This window comes from Ciona intestinalis, unplaced genomic scaffold, assembly GCF_000224145.3.
Source record: "Ciona intestinalis unplaced genomic scaffold, KH HT000174.2, whole genome shotgun sequence".
Lineage (NCBI taxonomy): Eukaryota > Metazoa > Chordata > Ascidiacea > Phlebobranchia > Cionidae > Ciona > Ciona intestinalis.
In genome coordinates, this window is record NW_004190496.2 from 173441 (window position 1) to 191045 (window position 17605).

Sequence of the window (17605 nt, forward strand, 5' to 3'; positions counted from 1 at the left end):
TGGTTTTATTACATTTCCTGNTTAAACCATAGAAATTGGCGCATATTTCTTTATTAACACTATAGCAATCACTACATTGTAATTATAAGTTTGGACTAGTTTTATATTTAAAACCTGGTACTGTTAAATATAGAGTGATGCAAAAATATTTATTTATCATCTCATTTTTTGATATTTTATTTAACTATAGTTTGTTTTTTAGTATAAAGCTTAAAAATATATTTTATCAAAATATAACAAAGTTAACCAAATATTGAATTAACAGCCTTGTGCTATTGGTGGGAACTCTACAATAACATGCATCATTGAACCTGACCAATCAGCAAGAAGAAAAAGAAATGTTAATTGTAAGTAAGCTTTTAAACTTAACATTGTTTTTCATAATATATTGGCCAGGTTCTAGCACACTATTCAAAAAATTGTTAAGTCATTTGTACACCTGTGTCTTATATTTGGCGTTGCGGCCGTTGTGAGAGCATGTGCTTTTTGGGCAAGTCGGTTACTGACATTTGCATCAATTCAGTGATCACTAATGGGTTGTCCAAATTGTCACTTGTCAGTCACAAAAAAATATACACTCTTTCCTTTCCCACGCTAGTTATCCATACGAGCGTGTTTTAACAACTGTTGATTTCTCTTTTATCTTTATTCACCCTCAAGTTACATACGTGGCAACTCCACGCGAGGATAAACAAATTCCATTCATTTATTAAAAGGTCACTCATACCTAGAAGTGACTGCACAACAATCTTCTAGGCTATTTTTATCACATCTTTTGTTACAGCACCTTCGAAGCCGGGTCAGGTACTGCTAAACAATGTTCACATTGTCTGGGAGGGAACTATAAAATATGTTGCTGACCCAGCGATAACACAAATTGCTGAGCTTCCGTGTAAACACGTATCTGGCTCAATACAGGAAACTTCAAACGTTACAAGTTCTGAACAGGCAACGTTTATCATTATCCCGGTAAATGTGATTTTGTGTTAATTTTAAAACATTCTGCTTTTGCACAAATACCTTTTCAGATTTTAGACATACTTGTTTATCTTTATATGTCAGACTATAAGAAGATAATAGAATGGGTGGTATGTTACAGAATTAGTAATGTTGTGTAACAGAATGGTTGTCATTATGGGAACATTAAGTATGTTATGGTACTTGCAAGTTAAGTACACTTATTCGCATTTGCTCTAACTAATCAGCCACCAATAAGCCTCCAATAGATTGTACAAATTTACATAAAAAAGAGATACCCTACTGACTCAAATAGACAATCGATTATTTTATCTAAATCCTAACTTTCCAGGGTGTTAACCTAAAAACTATGAACCCCAAACCAAGCGATTACAAGATAAGATTGGTGACAGTGAATGGTGGGACATCAGTGACATGTACTGTAGCTTACGTAACCTCAACCTCGTTGGTTTGTTCAGCTGTTTCATCACAGCTTGATACTATTAGGTCGGAAAAAGTTTCAATACAGGTGAATGTAACTTGATCATACATATGTAGATTTGATCATACATATGTATGATTGCTTATACCTTGACATTGGCTTAACAATCTATGAAACAAATTGCAAATTTTTCATGTTGTAAAGATTAAAGTTTTCTGATACTAAATAAATATGTAGTTTTTAAAACAGTTTAAAGTGAAACTACAACAAAACGAAAGAAAAACTAATATTTTATACATGTTTCAACAGAGAACTAGTAAAAACTGAAACAGGTTTTAAAGGGGAAACTATTAAAAACTGAATTCAATATTTTCCACAGGTTTCTTATGGAAACTGGTCACTCCCTTCTGTACAGGCAGTATATTGCCGGCAATCAAATACGATTAACATTGTGATAGCTGTGGTGGTTCCAATCCTATGTCTTCTGCTGCTTACCATCTTGCTACTAATGCTACGACAGCGGAAAAGAGCTCAAAAACGTGCGAAAGAGAAAAGAGTGATTCTTGGGAAATTAGATGAACTGGAAAACAGAACTAGAGAAACTGCTCGAAATGGTGATCATCAATTACTATTTTATGTTTCATAACCACAAAAACATTAAAAAAATAACAGAAAATGAAAAAACTAGAAGAAAATGAAAAGATTTTAGCCTTTAAAAATATTGAATTTTTTTTCAGCTTACTTCGAACTACAGGCAGGATATATGACAAATCTAAATGAGAATTTATCACACCGGATAATCTACCTACCACCATGGGAGTATATCACACAAGTATTGTTCAATCAAAGATCAGGACATCCTGTCTTGGATGAAAATGTGGGTAAAGGGTTATAAATAAAGGAAGAAATAAATTGTTGAACGTAAATTATTTATCCTTGTATGGCAGGGCAACATAACTTTTAACACAGGCATTCTGTTTCACACATATGTATTTTGTTCCTTTTTTATGTATAGCCAACAATTTGAACAACCTATAAGGGATCACCGGGCTAGAGTAATTACCGTTATGAAAGGATACATCAGAATGATAGAAAAATGTAAACTCACTTTATGTAACAGGAAAACTTTCGAATTAAACAAATAGTTATGCTAATGTTGTTTATATATGCAGGCAATGGTAGGACAAGGAACTGTGAAACAAGATGCTCTCAAATCTTTGTTGTCAGTGATCAAGAACAAGGATGTTCTTCTTGTTCTTGTCAGGACATTGGAGGAGCAAAGAAAATTTACCGTTCAAGAAAAGTAAGTTAAAGTATTTTGTTGTATGGATGTATATCAGTTGTTTATGAAACTGTCAGTTTGTTGTTTGTAGTGTATCTGTTTGACTGTAAAATGAAGCTGGTATAATTAACAGTGATTATAACAGGCTAAGAATAAAAGAGGTTTGGTTAAAAAGCTTACCTGTTGAAACAGTAGTTAAATTTAAATAGTGTTGAAACTAATAGTCCACAACTTTTACAGAGGAAACATGGCTTCATTGTTAACTATATGTCTGTTTGATGATCTTCCATATTATACCAGGTGAGACACTGCTTTTAATACTAGTTTGGTCTGAGTGTATCAAGTGTATGTAATATAAAACTGCCCAGCGATATGGTTAATGCAACTGCCTGTAGTGTTCTAGGCTTGACGCTGCTAGCGTGGGGGTATATGTGTCCTTGACAAGGTATTAACACAATACCCTGATAATGGCTCTTTGCATGACGAACAAAACATTGGTTATTTAAGATTACAGAACAATCTGCAAACAAATAATACCAAAATTGTTGTGTTATAAAAAATAAAGCGAATATCGTGGAAGTTAAATTTATAAAAGAAAATGACATTTTATTTAATAGAAGCTTGAATATTTGATTTTTTTCTTACTAGGGTAATGCTGGAACTGTTAACTGGCTTAATACAAAAGCATGTATCAAGGAATCCAAAACTACTTCTTAGAAGGTACCTAGATGTAAAACTACCAAAACACTGAATTCATTAAATCTATTAACTCATAGGACAATAAATAAATTTTATAATCTTCCATAAATTTATTTATAGGATTTTTAAATTCTTTACAATTGATTTATCGTTTTTAAATGCAGATCAGAATCAGTTGTGGAAAAGATGGTTTCACATTGGTTGTCAATCAATTTATATGATGAATGTATTAACGTAAGTAACACAAATATACTGATATATATATATGGGTTCCATAGTTTTACAGTTTTACTAATATGGCAACTTAAACCCATCCGTACTTGTAGTGAGTAACAAATTTTCGATAGTTTTTTAATTTTTTTTATTTTTTTTTAGGAACAAGCGGGAAAACCTTTATTTCTCCTGACCAAGGCAGTCCATTATTTGGTCAGTAGTGCTCCTTGTGATGTCATAGCCAAAAAAGCCTTTAATAGTTTGAATGAAATGACATTGTTGGGGACTGAGCTTCAATATGAAACTGTGGTAAATATGTTTATGGTATAATAGAGACGTTCTTCATAAACCTTCTGCGAGTTTAAGCTATATATATGTAACTTGTTTATCCTTGTAAGGGGAGACAATGACAGTTGTTATAACACAGATGTTTTGTTTTTATACACCTTGTGCCCTCAATAACTTAGTGGGTGGTAACTTTTGGTAGATATTTTTCATTTTTCTAATAAATGGATCACAATTTAGAAAACTCATAAGATATGACTAGGTTGAAGCAATTACTGTTAAGTCTCTCTTCCCAATAAAAACACTCACAGTAATGGTAGCATCTTACCTGGTATCCTTTTGTTATGTTGCAAGCATCCTAAATACTGTTTCGGTAGTTGTTTAAAATTTGTATACTTTTGATCAGCTGTTCCATTTCCCCAGGTCTTGCATGCAACAATCGTTGAAGAAGGGGGAAAGGTTACAACTTCTGTAGATGTAAAAGTTGTGAATGTCGACAGCATTAAACAAGCCAAGACAAAGATCATTGAAGCTGTATACAAGGATAAACCATACAGTGAATGCCCCAAACCAGATGACCTGGATTTTGGTAAGACTTAAAAACAAAATTTGGAAAAAAACATTAAAATAACAATATCCACATATAATGTGCACTTCGCATAATGAAACGAATTAACATTTTTTTAGTAACTAACCAGTATCACTAATAATACATAGGATAAATAACACTAATAACATAACATCATTTTTAACTTCCAAAATTTTTTATTAGATTAATAGACACCAATGACTTGTTAAAACCTGTTACAGATTTTCCTGAAACTAACACATAAAAATATATATTATGTTGACAAACTAACTGAGTTTAAATATTTTTTAGCGTTAATGAACAGCAGTGAATCAACTGGCATTACTTTATCTGATGTAGATGGCATGTCAGTAGTTGATGGGAAATACACTAAGATAAATACTCTCAAACATTACAATGTAAGTTGCACTCGTTGATGTGGGAGATATACTTTATGTGTAAACTATATTGTATCAACATATCATAGAAAAAACAATCTTAAGATTAAAATTTCAATTCAATTGTTGAAGTCAAAAGTTATCTTAATGTTAGATACACATATTAACTTTTATTGTAAAAATTTATCGCTAAATGTTCATTTAAACTCAGGTTCCTGACAACGCTGTTGTTGTACTAAGACCTCATGATGTCGAAAATCAAGGTATATCATCTCATTTATATATATTTTTTAATTTCATAGCAGGCATAATGTGGTTTATACTTTTTTGACTCCAATATATTTCGGCTAAGAGCCCCCATTTTATTCGAAATAATCGTCTGCCGTTCGTCAACAAACTATAAGGGTTTGACATAACAACACCAAGGATGTGAAAAATTTATATATAGTTATACCATCGAGAAGTAAAAAAGGCCATATATTTTCCTACAATAATAAGAGTACCTAAATCCATGTTATGGAACCTAATGTTAACTTAGCTGAAGATACCGGCGATTTTGATTGGTTTCTTGATCGTAACTACAGTTTTATTGGAGAAATATACAAACCATGGCGTTAGTATGGCAGAATAAATGCAGCTAATGAGATAAATATGCTAAAAGGGCACTTATGATGAAACATGCGCATTATATTCACTTTTTGTCATACATGCAATCAAAAGATTCTGTTCAAAACCGTTTCTGATTTTGATTGGCGGTGGGTTCAACAGCCATGCAATTAAACCAATGCTTTTTCCTGCACCTTTTATTCATAACAAGTTTTAACAGCTGTCATTTGCTGTTGATTTCCTTCTTTTTATTTTTTAAACAAATTGATCTTGGCTATCGTTTTTAAAGAGATAAATAAAAAGTTATGTTGTGATTTTACGCTCATATCATTTGCTCGTTGCTACAAACTTATATCATATTAAGGGAAGTTAACTACCATGTTACTTAATGTTATAAAAAGAAAAAATAATACATTTCCAAATATCATTTCAGCTCCTCAGGATGTTTCATCGCCACTTCTACCACCGAAACATATGTATCATTTGGTAAAGTATTAAATTTTGTCTAGGATAAAATATCTTCAAACAATTTCTTCAAACATAATATCTTCAAACAACAACTGCTGATAAGTGGTCACTGTTACCACTGTGAATGTGTGTGTCTTTGAACAATAAGCTTAACAGCCATTTCTCTAACCCAGTTGCCTCTTAAGTTGCCAGCGACACATTACAAAAACATTTCTTTTCCAAAAAAGCTTGTGTTATTACAGCAGTCATTGCACTACTACGTGAGAATAAAAAGTCACAATCATTCCTAATGTCAAAGATAGTAAAATATTTAAATACCAGATTAATCCAAGCGAAGAAGAGCAATCAAATGGATATACGGATGTTCAAAGTGATGCAGGCAAGAAAGCTGACGAAATGTTGGATAATTTGATGAAGAGACCGTTCCAGGAAATGTTCCTGACTAGGATGGTGAAAGCTAAGGTCAGTAAATTCAAACTATTTGGTTTAATTATATAAATAATATATTCTTGGCAGCAACGGGAAATATATTGTAATATACAGAATGTAAGCTTATGGTACACAGTATGTTTACCGACATTTACATAATAAAAATGCTTGTCGGTAACAGTGTATGTGTATTATATTTGGTGGGCTACTGTGGGGGAGACGGACACCTTTATCACATAATATCCAAATATACTGATCGTGTTTTAAACAATTAACAACGGTCTATGGAAGTTGTGAGGATACCGTTTTTATAATTCTTTGATCGTTCTTTGTTTACTACCAAATGGGAAGAGAAAATAGAACGAAAAAAATGTCCCATCTCCCTCACCCCACTATGTATGAAACCACATCTTTTTTATGCCAAATTTGGTGAATTTAATAAACAAATGTTCAACTCACAGACAACAATACAGGAATATGTGGATGGTGTTTTCAATTCAATTTTACGACCAAAACCAATTTCCAAAACTGTCAGATACTTCTTTCAGTTTCTAGATCGTGAGGCAGATAGACACAAAATAAATGATCCAGAAGTTTTACATATTTGGAAAACTAACAGGCAAATTTTATATATGTTTTTAACATCCTTGGTATCTTTATCCAATAGAAGGTTCTAGAGAATTTATTTGAAAAGCAAGATTTACACAATTTATCACAGCTAAATTAGGTTTACCATTTCTGTTTAAGTGTTAACAGGACAGTTCACATAAATTAATTAACTGTTTTTGGACAAAAATCATATAAATCTGGTTTATCTTCATATAAACTTATTCTTCCAGTCTTCTACTGCGTTATTGGGTAAATGTTCTCAAGAACCCCGAGTTTGTGTTCGATTTAAACAAGACAGACATCGTTGACAGCTGTTTGAATGTCATTACCCAGGCGTTCATGGATGCTTGTACCACCACTAACCGCAAACTTGGGCACGTAAGTCATGTGATATTCGTGAATAGATAATTTATATTTTATAATGTAAATATAAGAACAAAAACAAAATAAAAACGCAGAATAACATATACAAAGGCAACATTAAATGCAACCTATTTATTGCTGAATGAGAGGGTGTTATAATACAGGTGGTATATTTTATACACCCTAAGCCTGATTACGAGTTTATGTATATAGTTAAATGGGTGGTTTGGAACAATTGCCATTAAAGCAATAATTGCCATGCTTGTTAAGAACACATACACTTAAAATGTAAATAAAATATGTGACCTACCAGGTATAAATTGTTTAACTATTTTCATTAGGACTCACCATCTAATAAGCTTCTCTATGCAAAAGATGCAGACAATTATAAAGTCATGGTTAAAGAGTAAGTTATGTTTTACGTATATGCATCCACTATACTCTTAAACAGATTTAAACTTTTTAAACTAAAAAAATGTAAATTTAAATAATGGAATTACAAGAGTAAGCTACTTCCTATGTGCTTTAGCATATTCTATATATATATATATATTTTTATAAACCTAATGAAGCTAATCTAGCAAATCATATGCATAATAACTTTTCACATTTAGATTGTCTTAATTAGAGTTGTACATAAATATACTACCAGAGCTTTATCAGATTAATTATTCAAAGAACATACCTTCAATAATGTATTTGATATGACAGGTTTTTCTAACTTGATAATTTTTAGATTTTTCATTAATATTTCCAACACTCCAACTGTTACTCAAGAAGAAGTTACACAAATTCTACAAAAACAATCAGCGGTGAGTGAACAACTACTAAGTATGGGGGCATTTTTTAAAAATTATTGGGACACATATTCTCGTAATTAAAGTGATTGCCTCTATAATAGAGTTGCTGGTGTGATGCTACTTCTCAAAGGTCAACAATTGGTTGTCCAAATTTTTAGACATACATTACAAAATATATATACATGTTACTTTAAGTGGGCATGAATGAAACAGGATGCTTATGATAAAATGACTGTCGTTCACCAGCCAAACAAGAATTAAGAAGTTAAATTGAATCATTCATTTAGTGAATTTTGCTTTACAGAGTTATGCATCCCGGTTCAATCAGATGGTTGCACTAAATGGAATATATGAGCATCTTGTTAAATATAGAGAACAGGTGAAAAAAATATTTAAAAATCAAAATTAATGTTCTGTACACATTGATCTGGCAACATTTAACATTATACTGATTTTCATAATAGATTATACTTGGTGTGGCACAGACGTACAGTGGTGGCATTGTAGACATGCATTGGAATAGGCACTTATTGGTCATTTCTCTAACCCATTGGTCTATCCAAGTTGTCAGCCATACAGAAAAAAAAGTTTCCTACAGTCATTCATTTACACCTTTTAAAAATATCTCTGTTTGAATACGGTAATAAAGTCAAATTGATTAGGACAACTAAGAGAAAAAACTAGCAACAAAACAACAGTTAATAAAACATCAAATGGATAAATAAATTTTGTGTTATGTAACTTATGTTATATGAATAAACCCGACTTTAAAAAAATAGCTATTTAAAAAATGTTCCTTTTAATTATCATTGTTAACTCGCTCACAAGGTAATGGAAGCACTTTCTACGAGTGATAATGAAGTAGTCCGTGATGTTGGAACAAAACTCGATGAAATATTTCGAAGAATGGGAGGGGAAAGAAATAGCAACACAACAGTTGTTTAATAGAATGTGGTTGTTGGTAGTTTACAACTCAACAGCGACAAAACTTGGATTGTTGCAATACAAAAAGACTATAGAACGTTACACATTTATGTAAATCATTATATTACTTGTGAAATGGTTTGCAATACGATACCATTTTGTTGTCCTGACTCTTGACTAAGTTTTTGTATTTTGACCTATTTGTATTTTGTCATAACAAAGAAATCGCAATTTAAATAAAATTGTTTTATTTAAGACTTTTACAATGGAACGTGGCGCACCGAAATAATTGTAGCTTTTTTACCACCTGATTTGTTGAAATATGTTTGCTGCATACTTTAAGCACACACATACCACCTATAATTTATAAAACCCAATTCTATTCTACCGAAATTGCCGCCACTGATTTTCGCACACAATCAGTTAAACACAACTGATGCAGACTCAAAGTCGAACGATTAAAAACGGATTAGAAGCATTGCCGAAATGTTTAAAATACTTACCTATCTTAGCCAGTATATTTGCTTCAATATACGCGCTAACCAAACTCCATGCATAACAGACAACTCGTTTTATTGCAAAGCAAAACCAAAGTGAGTAAAACGTGCGACAAAAAAAGACAAAATGGGACCAACTGGAAAACAGGAAAGATTTACCTCTTGAAACCAATATTCAATTATTATAAAACATACAACCATGCAGCGCATTAATACAATTTGTTCAGCCAGTTCAGCACATGTAGAGAACAATGTAACATGAGACACGCTTCAATTCATTCGAAACCAATTTCTCGACCGGGTGGTTTCCCGAAATTTTATTTCCCCTTCGCTTAAACTACAGTTCTATACAGACGTAGATTGAAGCAGTTAGTTCCTGTTTTCGCAATCCGTTTAAGAATTTAAAAAGGTTCGTTCGTATTACTGAGCACAAACTGTACGTTGAAACCGTTTACCGTGTTTGTTTTTGGTTTTGAACAGTAGTTTCAGAGTTTGCATAGTCGTTTGAATAGTCAATAAAAATGTTATTAGATCTAAGTATTATACAGCCTAGTTTTAAAATTACTGTTAGCATTATGCAATAAACTAATCATGTATAGTTGAAATTGAGGTTACAGTGTGTGTATCACCTTTTATGCTTATCTTTGCTGTGTATATTAACAATATTTTCACTTAGAGTGAGTGACAGAACGCAGAAGTAAACATATATATTCTGCTGTCACTGTTGGGTTCACCGGGACCATTCATAATCCAGGCCACAGGGACAGCAGCGTTTATTGAAGGTTGTTGAATATTGAGCACGAGTGTGATCTTCACAATCCTAACCATCTTGGCCATTGTACAGTGTCACTAGTCACATATACTATTAATGTTTAACTATTCAACCAGTTTGTTTACTTTTCAATATTTAGCAGCATTGTTCAAACAACAGTATAAACTGAGTTAACATGGGCTGTACATTTCGATATTGCAAGGTTTAGTGTACACAGTAGAGTAAGAGTAAAGAATGAAATAGCATTAAGGTCAGTTACTATTTAAACAAAATGGAAGAAGCAATGTACTCTTTAACACCAATATTACATAAGAAATGGTTGAGATTAATAATTGAAAATATACCTGTTGTAGAATTTAGTTGGTATTGTTTAAAGTTGTACAGTAGGGTAAGAGGTAACAGTCAATTACGTAACTAATGAGAATATTGCGTTGCTATTTTTGACCGTTTCAACCAATGGATTGTACCTAAGACCAATAAATAAAGTAAAGACAGTAGCCCAGCCAGAAACACTAAAACAGATGCAGTGAATAGTCAAGTAACTTGTGTATTGATAATAACACATATTTTAACATTTTTTAAAATATATTAAATGCTGGTGTTGTTATCTACACAGATGCAGCTGAATTAAGGGTTCAATAATTTGCTACATACTTGATATATATTTACGTATTACAGATTTAGTTAATCTATAGATTAAAGGTAAAATGGCAGAAACATCATTTTCACTAAGTGGAACATCTTCAGTTAAAGAACAAACACACAATATTGATCATGCATCTGATCTTCTTCCATTTGCCAACAAGTCACGCCAAGATGGTCGTTTTAATGACATCATCATTCGTATTGGAGAGAAAAACATTCCAGCAAACAAGATGGTTCTTTCTTGCTATTCTAAATATTTCGACACCATGTTTAACACTGAGGTAGTTTTTTTATTTATTTATTTTTGTATGGGTGAGGTCCTTGAGGACCTGAGATTTAGGACAGAATTGGCCCATTACCCCAACACCCCTGTACGTTGAAAGTGACTGCTCGCATTAGTGAAGTCATTTATTTATGTTTCGACCGACCGAGTTCCAATTCTGTCCCGATTCCTGATCCGTAGGACTCCACTTGCAGATCTGCAAACTCGGTCTCACATGATTCGCAAACATCATTCGAAGACTACGCTCGTACTCACACAGCACAACGCACTTAACCAGAATGTTTATCCTTGTCTGGGCAGCGAGTCACCACATGTGCAACTTTGTGGGTAATTGTTTTTCTCTGTATGACTGTTAATTTGGACAACCCATTAGTGACCACTGGGTTAGGGCAATGTCCATTAAGTGTCTTGCTCAAGGACACATGCGCTGATCAGTATAAATGTCACCGGATACCCTTTGGTTACGATGCATGCGTCTAAACCACTGAGCCACGGTGCCGGACACTGAGGTAGTTTGCTATTGCTGCTTACTTTAATCATACAGTATAAGTTATTAACATAATATTACTACAGATGGAAGAAAAATATAAAGATGTTGTGGAACTTCAAGCTGTAGATGCGGAAAGTGTAGAGAAACTTGTTGATTTTATGTACACAGGAAAAATCAACATCAACACCAACAATGTGTGCGACCTTCTTGCAGTTTCTGATTTCCTACAAATGCTTTGTATGTATAACATTTTGTTTTTCTAAAACACTATAGCTATACATAATGTATTTTCAGCTGTCAAGAAACTTTGCATTGAATATTTGTTGACAACAATCACGCAACAAAATTGCCTTACAATTCAAGCTTTAGCCGATCGTTTCACCATTCCTAAATTAACCGAGAAATTCAACAACTACGTTGTTGAAAAATATCAACAAGTTATTTCTGATGATCATTTCAAGAAACTTTCAAAAGATGATGTCATTAAGTTATTACAATTAACACATGATAAGGTAGAATAGCTTAATATTTACAATATATGAATACTTTTATAGGACTAGAGTGTACGGTGGCTATCGTAATCAATTAAAATGTTTTATAAAACTTGTAATTAGTTCTTCCTTTCTAATATAACATTATTAAAACAATATATCTTACATTGGTCCAAATTATCACTGGCTTTATAACTCTATTGAGCAATATCCATTGTTAGAATTGGAATTAGGATTGATCAGTGTGTAACTTTAAAACCTGGTGCCCCAAAAAATATTAGAGTAAAATAAATACGTTTTTAATTTAAATAAAACACCCATATGATGTTACATAATTTTAGGTTTCTTCAGACTTAGTCTACACTGCCGTTATGAACTGGGTGAAGTTCGATTTGGCTTCAAATGAAAGTTACTTGAGTGAACTTTTCAAGTTTGTTGATATTAGTAAAGTATCTCCAAAAATGCTTGAAGATGTGATCTCTGTTGAGGTAAATAATCAACATATCATTTATTACTCATGACAAACAAATTTATATATTTTTAGCCTCTTATTCGAAAACTTGATGATTGGGGTAATTTGTTTGTTAATGCTTTGGTGCAACAAAAAAAGGAAACAACAGGTAAAATATATTCTATTTTCTTTTAAGTATTTACCATACAACTCCAGCAGTTGGGTGGAACAGTTGGTTATCGCACCTGCCTCTAACGCAGAGGTTACGGGTTCAAAGGCTAGTCCTAGTCACTAACCATTGTGGGCATTTGTGTCATCAGGCAAGACACATTCCGATTGCACAATATAAGATAAATTATGTGAAATTAGTACACAGAAAGGGAAAAAAACATATCTAAAATAAAATCACACACAACCAAATTAAAAAAAATGTAAAATCACAAGCGCAATTTTTTATTTTAATATCTCCAAAAATAACAAAGAATTATTTTTTTTATGGTAGCATTTAATTCTTGGTATTGCTTAACTCAGCTTATAATTTATTGTTGTGTTTAATTATTTGTAGTTAGATAAACAGGTTTAACTTTGTATTTATTATTATTTTGGATCATTTTTGTAACTTGAACCTTTATTCCGTCTTTTGTATTGAATTGTTTGTGGCATCCATTTTGTTTACATGTTTATTTATTGTTTCAATATTCAGAGAAATCCCTCATATCACTTGGTGGTATAAAAAGTTTAAACAAAGTAACAAAGTTTGATTTACAAACAATGCAGTGGAGTCCACTTCCAGTAAGTTAAGTATGATTCATAATATTCAGAAAACAAAAACATGGTGGTAAACTTTATAATTATAAAATAAGCCTGTTATTCGGCATTAAGTGCAAAAATTTTAAAGATTTTTTTTTGGTACGGCTGATTATTTAGGTCATTGTACATTGTGCTACAAGTTGTGTTTTAATATATAAAAGTTGTTTTATTATATACAATTTTAGTGTAATAAATAGAAGTTTCTCCAAATAATAAGGTTGAAAGTTGTGTTTTGTTTTTAAAAGTTGACTTGTTTTATACAGTTCTAGTTTAGTAAATAAACTTTTCTCTAAATAATGTTTAAATTAAAATCAAGATTTTATTTTAGGATTTACCAGTTCGTCGATCATCAGCATCAGCTGTTGTCATCGATGATATTCTGTATCATCTTGCAGGAGATTTAAATACTGATGGTAAAGAAACAGCCACTAACATTGTTCATCGAATGAAATTAAAGGAAAAAGTTTTAAAATGGGAGAAGGTAGCTTCAATGAATGTAGAGAGATATGTGTTTGGTGCTGCTGTTATAAATGGTAAGTTTACATTGATGTGATGTCTAAATATTGCAAAAATTATTGAACTAATTAAATAACATAAGTTTTATATAAACTTTGTAAGTATACTTGATAAGTTTTATTAACCAAGAATTCGTTATAAAATCTTATTTTAACTGTTTATGCCTACAGTGTGAATTTTGCGTTTGTTGCTGCAGTTATAAATGGTAAGCTTCCATTTCTATAATATCTGTATATTTTAGAAATTTGTGAACAAAATAATGTAAATGTGTTGGATTTTCATGTTAATTCTATCATTCATCACACTAAACTGTTTATAACATAGGTGTCATCTTTGTATTTGGTGGAGGTGATGAGAATAATAAAAGAGTTTCATCTGGAGAATATTATGTTGTTCCACTTAACAAGTGGATTCAACTTAAACCAATGAAGATTGCCAGATGGGGTCATTGTTTGGTTGCTCACAATGGTTAGTTATTGAAATTACATTTAATATTGAAATTACATTTAACTCAACTTGAGCAAATACTAATAAGTGGGCTGCATATATTTTTTTTCGAAACTGTTGTTATTTTATCCATCAAGTTTTTTTTTATCAAATTTTTATTTTAAATTTGAGCCTATTGAAATGAATTTATTAAAAAATTAAATTTGCTCTCTAAGACCACCTAATTAACTTATTAACATGTGCTTATTTTACAGGTCACTTAAAATGCTTGCAGTAAATTTTTTATAAATTCCCAAATACACATAAACACAATTATTGGTCTAAATAGAAACTGTATGTTTACTCCAATAGTTTTAAATTTATCTTATCAGTGTTAGCTAGTTGTTGTTAATGTTTACTAATAAAGAATGACACAAACATATATATTTTTAACACATAACACAATTTTTGATATTTTTTAATGAAGTTAGATTAAGTGTATTCATATATCTAAGTTCTGTTTTATAAATTATACAGATCAGTTGTATTCACTTGGTGGACATGATGGGCAACAAGTTATATCTTCAGTTGAAAGATATGATCCATCATCAGATGAATGGAAAGATGTTGCTTCAATGCAAACACCACGACGTTGGTTTGCTGCTGTGGTGTTGAACAATGCTATTTATGCTATTGGTGGGTTGTTTTAAATAACTTTTTATTATATGAAATATTTCAGTATAAAATAAACAGATGAGATTCAGTAACATTCAACTTTTTTTTTGTGTTGTTGGAATTCAAAATTATGTTAATGGTAGGTACTATTAAACAACTGTTACAATTTTGTTTCTGTAAATGTTGTTGGAACATCTGTTTAAAATAAACATATGAGATTCAGTAACATTCAAATTCTAATTTTTTGTATTGTTGGAATTTGAAATTCAAAATGGTCATATTGTGACAGTTGAGTTGTTTTAATTTATCCTTACAATATACAGATTGTGAAACATTCTAATGTATTTATATTTATTGTTTATTTGATCTCAGGTGGTTATATATTGTTAATACTTTTGCGCAAAAAAAACATTATATTAAAATAATTATAAAATTGTAAATCTTTAGTTTTTGTTAGTGATAAATGAGAACACCTAAAAAAAAAGGTTATTTTTTTTGTAATTTTAAGCCTATATTATGAAAGTTTTACCTACACCGGAAATATTTATAGTAACATTACTGGTTGTTAGGTGGGTATGATGGAAAACAAACTCTTAAATCAGTTGAGAAATACAATGTTGATGATGACACATGGGTTTATGTGGAGAATATGAACATTGAGAGAAGTTCCCATGCAGCTTGTGTTGCACAAAACAAGATTTATGTAGTGGGAGGGTAAATACTTGAAATATTATTTGGTCAACATTTGTTCTATTTAAAACATTTTTGTTTATTGTAGTCTGGATTCTGGGAAAAAAATTGTGAAATCAATTGAATGTTACGATGATCAAACTGACAAGTGGAGTGTTGTTGGTGAAACTGAAGTTGAATTATTCAACCATTCTATGGTTGCTATTTAAATAAATACATGGTGTATTTTATTTAACTTCCATTATACATTTGGTGATGTATTTAGGCAACCTAATGGTTTTATCTTCAATCATTGTGGGTTAACACAATATAACTTGGCCCTATTTAAATGGGTTTGATGCTAAATAATTACTTCAACATTATATAATGTATTCATATTTGTCACATTTCTTCAAATTCACAATTAAAATCCTTTTTGTATCTTGCGCATAAAACCTTGTGCCTTGATTTTAATTGTACTTTAGATAAATTATCAAACTAAAATACTTTTTTGTAATTTCTTTACTATTTTATTTGTACTTAAAATATTTCCCAGTTATTAAAATACACTTATGTACCATTTCTTTAATATTTACTCTTAAACCTGTGTCAATTACAATGAGATACGAAAGTATTTGTTGAATATTCTTCTTTGTTTGTAAATATTGTATCCTACCATCTATTTCTTTATTTTTATATCTTTCATAATTTATTTTTATCTTACGTATGTTTGATTGTGTATTCAATTCTCTATATCGCGATGACAACACGTATATCTATTTTAATTGTACATTTATAAAATTGACAAACTAAAATTCTTTTCTTGTAATTTCTTCACTGTTTTTATTGTTCCTAAAACGTTATTTTTTTGAAAAATACAAGTATGAAAATTTTCCTGAATGTATAATTCCAAAAAACTAAATTACGAATTCTTCTTTTTTATTTCTTTCATAATTATCTGTAACAGTTATACTTTTGATTGTATTTTCAATTCTTCATATCGTGATTACTTATAATACATCATTAACAAAAGCATCAAAGGTGTAATAATGATGTTTAGTGTGAAGTTTTAGGTTTGTTATTGGAATAGCTACAGTTCTATAATATTTGTTGCACTACAAAATTGTTCTTTATTTGTAAGTGCTTCGATTGTGTAAAGGTTTTATACGACCCAACCAAACCAATGGTTTAATAATTTAATTAGGGGGGAGTGTTAAAGATTTTAGGTGGCGTTGAATGGAATAAGAGTCAACCACTCAGTGAGAAGGTGTTTTAAATTCTTTATTTTGATCTCACACTTTATTATTTCAATTTTATCTTGATGCAGGTGAAGTTATCACTGAGCGAAAGGAATTGTTGACTTAATAAACAACAAAAACAAATTATTTGCGTATATTTTACATTGAAAATTAAGTTTTATTTGATTAGTAAGATTACAGACCTATATACTGAGAATAGGTAAATCAGCAATTTAGCGCTTGTTACATTTTCTTAAATTCGCAGAGATGCTGCAAAACACACTCATGGACATAAAAAAAACGCCACTAATAGGTGCACAGAACAAGGGTATGCAAACCGTTGCTATTTTAAATCTGTAAAATTCTCCTTTATTATATGTATACTTGGGTGGGGAAAGACGGGATACTTTCAGCACATATTATCCAATTATCCTGATCATGTTTTAAACAATTAACAACGGTCTCTATGGGAGTCGTGAGGGTACGGTTTTATAATTTTTTGAATGTACTTTGTTTGCTACCAAATGTGACAAGAAAATAAAAAGGTGTCCTATCTTCCCCCACCAGACCATATTCTAACAATGTTTTTATTTGCTAAG

At 31.2% G+C, this 17605-nt stretch overlaps 2 protein-coding genes and 1 long non-coding RNA gene across 5 annotated transcripts in view; 2 read left to right on the plus strand and 1 right to left on the minus strand.

Moving 5' to 3' along the window:
* Positions 1–8106, minus strand: part of LOC108950468 — a 9018-nt gene extending 912 nt beyond the window's left edge. Inside the window, exons 1-3 of the long non-coding RNA XR_001975237.2 lie at positions 8005–8106; positions 6237–6360; positions 4207–4347 (exon numbers count right to left, since the gene is read on the minus strand). This is a non-coding gene — a long non-coding RNA (uncharacterized LOC108950468). The remainder of the gene's footprint in view (positions 1–4206; positions 4348–6236; positions 6361–8004) is intronic.
* LOC100186875 (plexin-B1) overlaps positions 1–9521 on the plus strand; it is a 21159-nt gene extending 11638 nt beyond the window's left edge. Inside the window, exons 18-38 of one of the 2 annotated variants that reach the window (XM_018816289.2) lie at positions 266–347; positions 785–969; positions 1310–1486; positions 1779–2013; positions 2137–2276; positions 2572–2702; positions 2922–2981; positions 3330–3401; positions 3545–3614; positions 3756–3902; positions 4302–4467; positions 4759–4865; positions 5056–5107; positions 5884–5936; positions 6240–6380; positions 6809–6966; positions 7187–7334; positions 7661–7725; positions 8056–8131; positions 8424–8498; positions 8948–9521. In XM_018816289.2, the coding sequence (XP_018671834.1) occupies positions 266–347; positions 785–969; positions 1310–1486; positions 1779–2013; positions 2137–2276; positions 2572–2702; positions 2922–2981; positions 3330–3401; positions 3545–3614; positions 3756–3902; positions 4302–4467; positions 4759–4865; positions 5056–5107; positions 5884–5936; positions 6240–6380; positions 6809–6966; positions 7187–7334; positions 7661–7725; positions 8056–8131; positions 8424–8498; positions 8948–9064 (2457 nt within the window). In that variant the 3' untranslated portion in view covers positions 9065–9521. The remainder of the gene's footprint in view (positions 1–265; positions 348–784; positions 970–1309; positions 1487–1778; positions 2014–2136; positions 2277–2571; positions 2703–2921; positions 2982–3329; positions 3402–3544; positions 3615–3755; positions 3903–4301; positions 4468–4758; positions 4866–5055; positions 5108–5883; positions 5937–6239; positions 6381–6808; positions 6967–7186; positions 7335–7660; positions 7726–8055; positions 8132–8423; positions 8499–8947) is intronic. The other variant, XM_026839225.1, reaches the window with a different exon arrangement.
* A 725-nt stretch (positions 9522–10246) lies between these two features.
* LOC100184476 (kelch-like protein 12) lies at positions 10247–17147 on the plus strand. 2 transcript variants are annotated; one of them, XM_018816290.2, is made up of 12 exons: positions 10254–11238; positions 11814–11967; positions 12025–12242; positions 12563–12709; positions 12766–12841; positions 13376–13464; positions 13811–14015; positions 14323–14466; positions 14962–15120; positions 15669–15813; positions 15878–17035; positions 17096–17147. In XM_018816290.2, exons 1-11 carry the CDS (start codon positions 11020–11022, stop codon positions 15996–15998), a joined length of 1677 nt encoding a protein of 558 aa, XP_018671835.1. In that variant the 5' UTR covers positions 10254–11019; the 3' UTR covers positions 15999–17035; positions 17096–17147. The 2 variants fall into 2 exon arrangements, with proteins under 2 accessions (XP_026695028.1, XP_018671835.1); XM_026839227.1 differs by lacking the exons at positions 15878–17035; positions 17096–17147 and having other exon boundaries at positions 10247–11238; positions 14323–14470; positions 14967–15120; positions 15669–15756.
* The last annotated feature ends 458 nt before the right edge of the window (positions 17148–17605 follow it).

Bases quoted from the DNA above. Each gene is read 5' to 3' on its own strand.
- LOC100184476 (XM_018816290.2), top strand. From the start codon at position 11,020: ATGGCAGAAACATCATTTTCACTAAGTGGAACATCTTCAGTTAAAGAA. The intron at 12,243-12,562 runs GTAGAATAGCTT...ACATAATTTTAG, and splicing joins TACAATTAACACATGATAAG to GTTTCTTCAGACTTAGTCTA. The intron at 13,465-13,810 runs GTAAGTTAAGTA...ATTTTATTTTAG, and splicing joins TGCAGTGGAGTCCACTTCCA to GATTTACCAGTTCGTCGATC.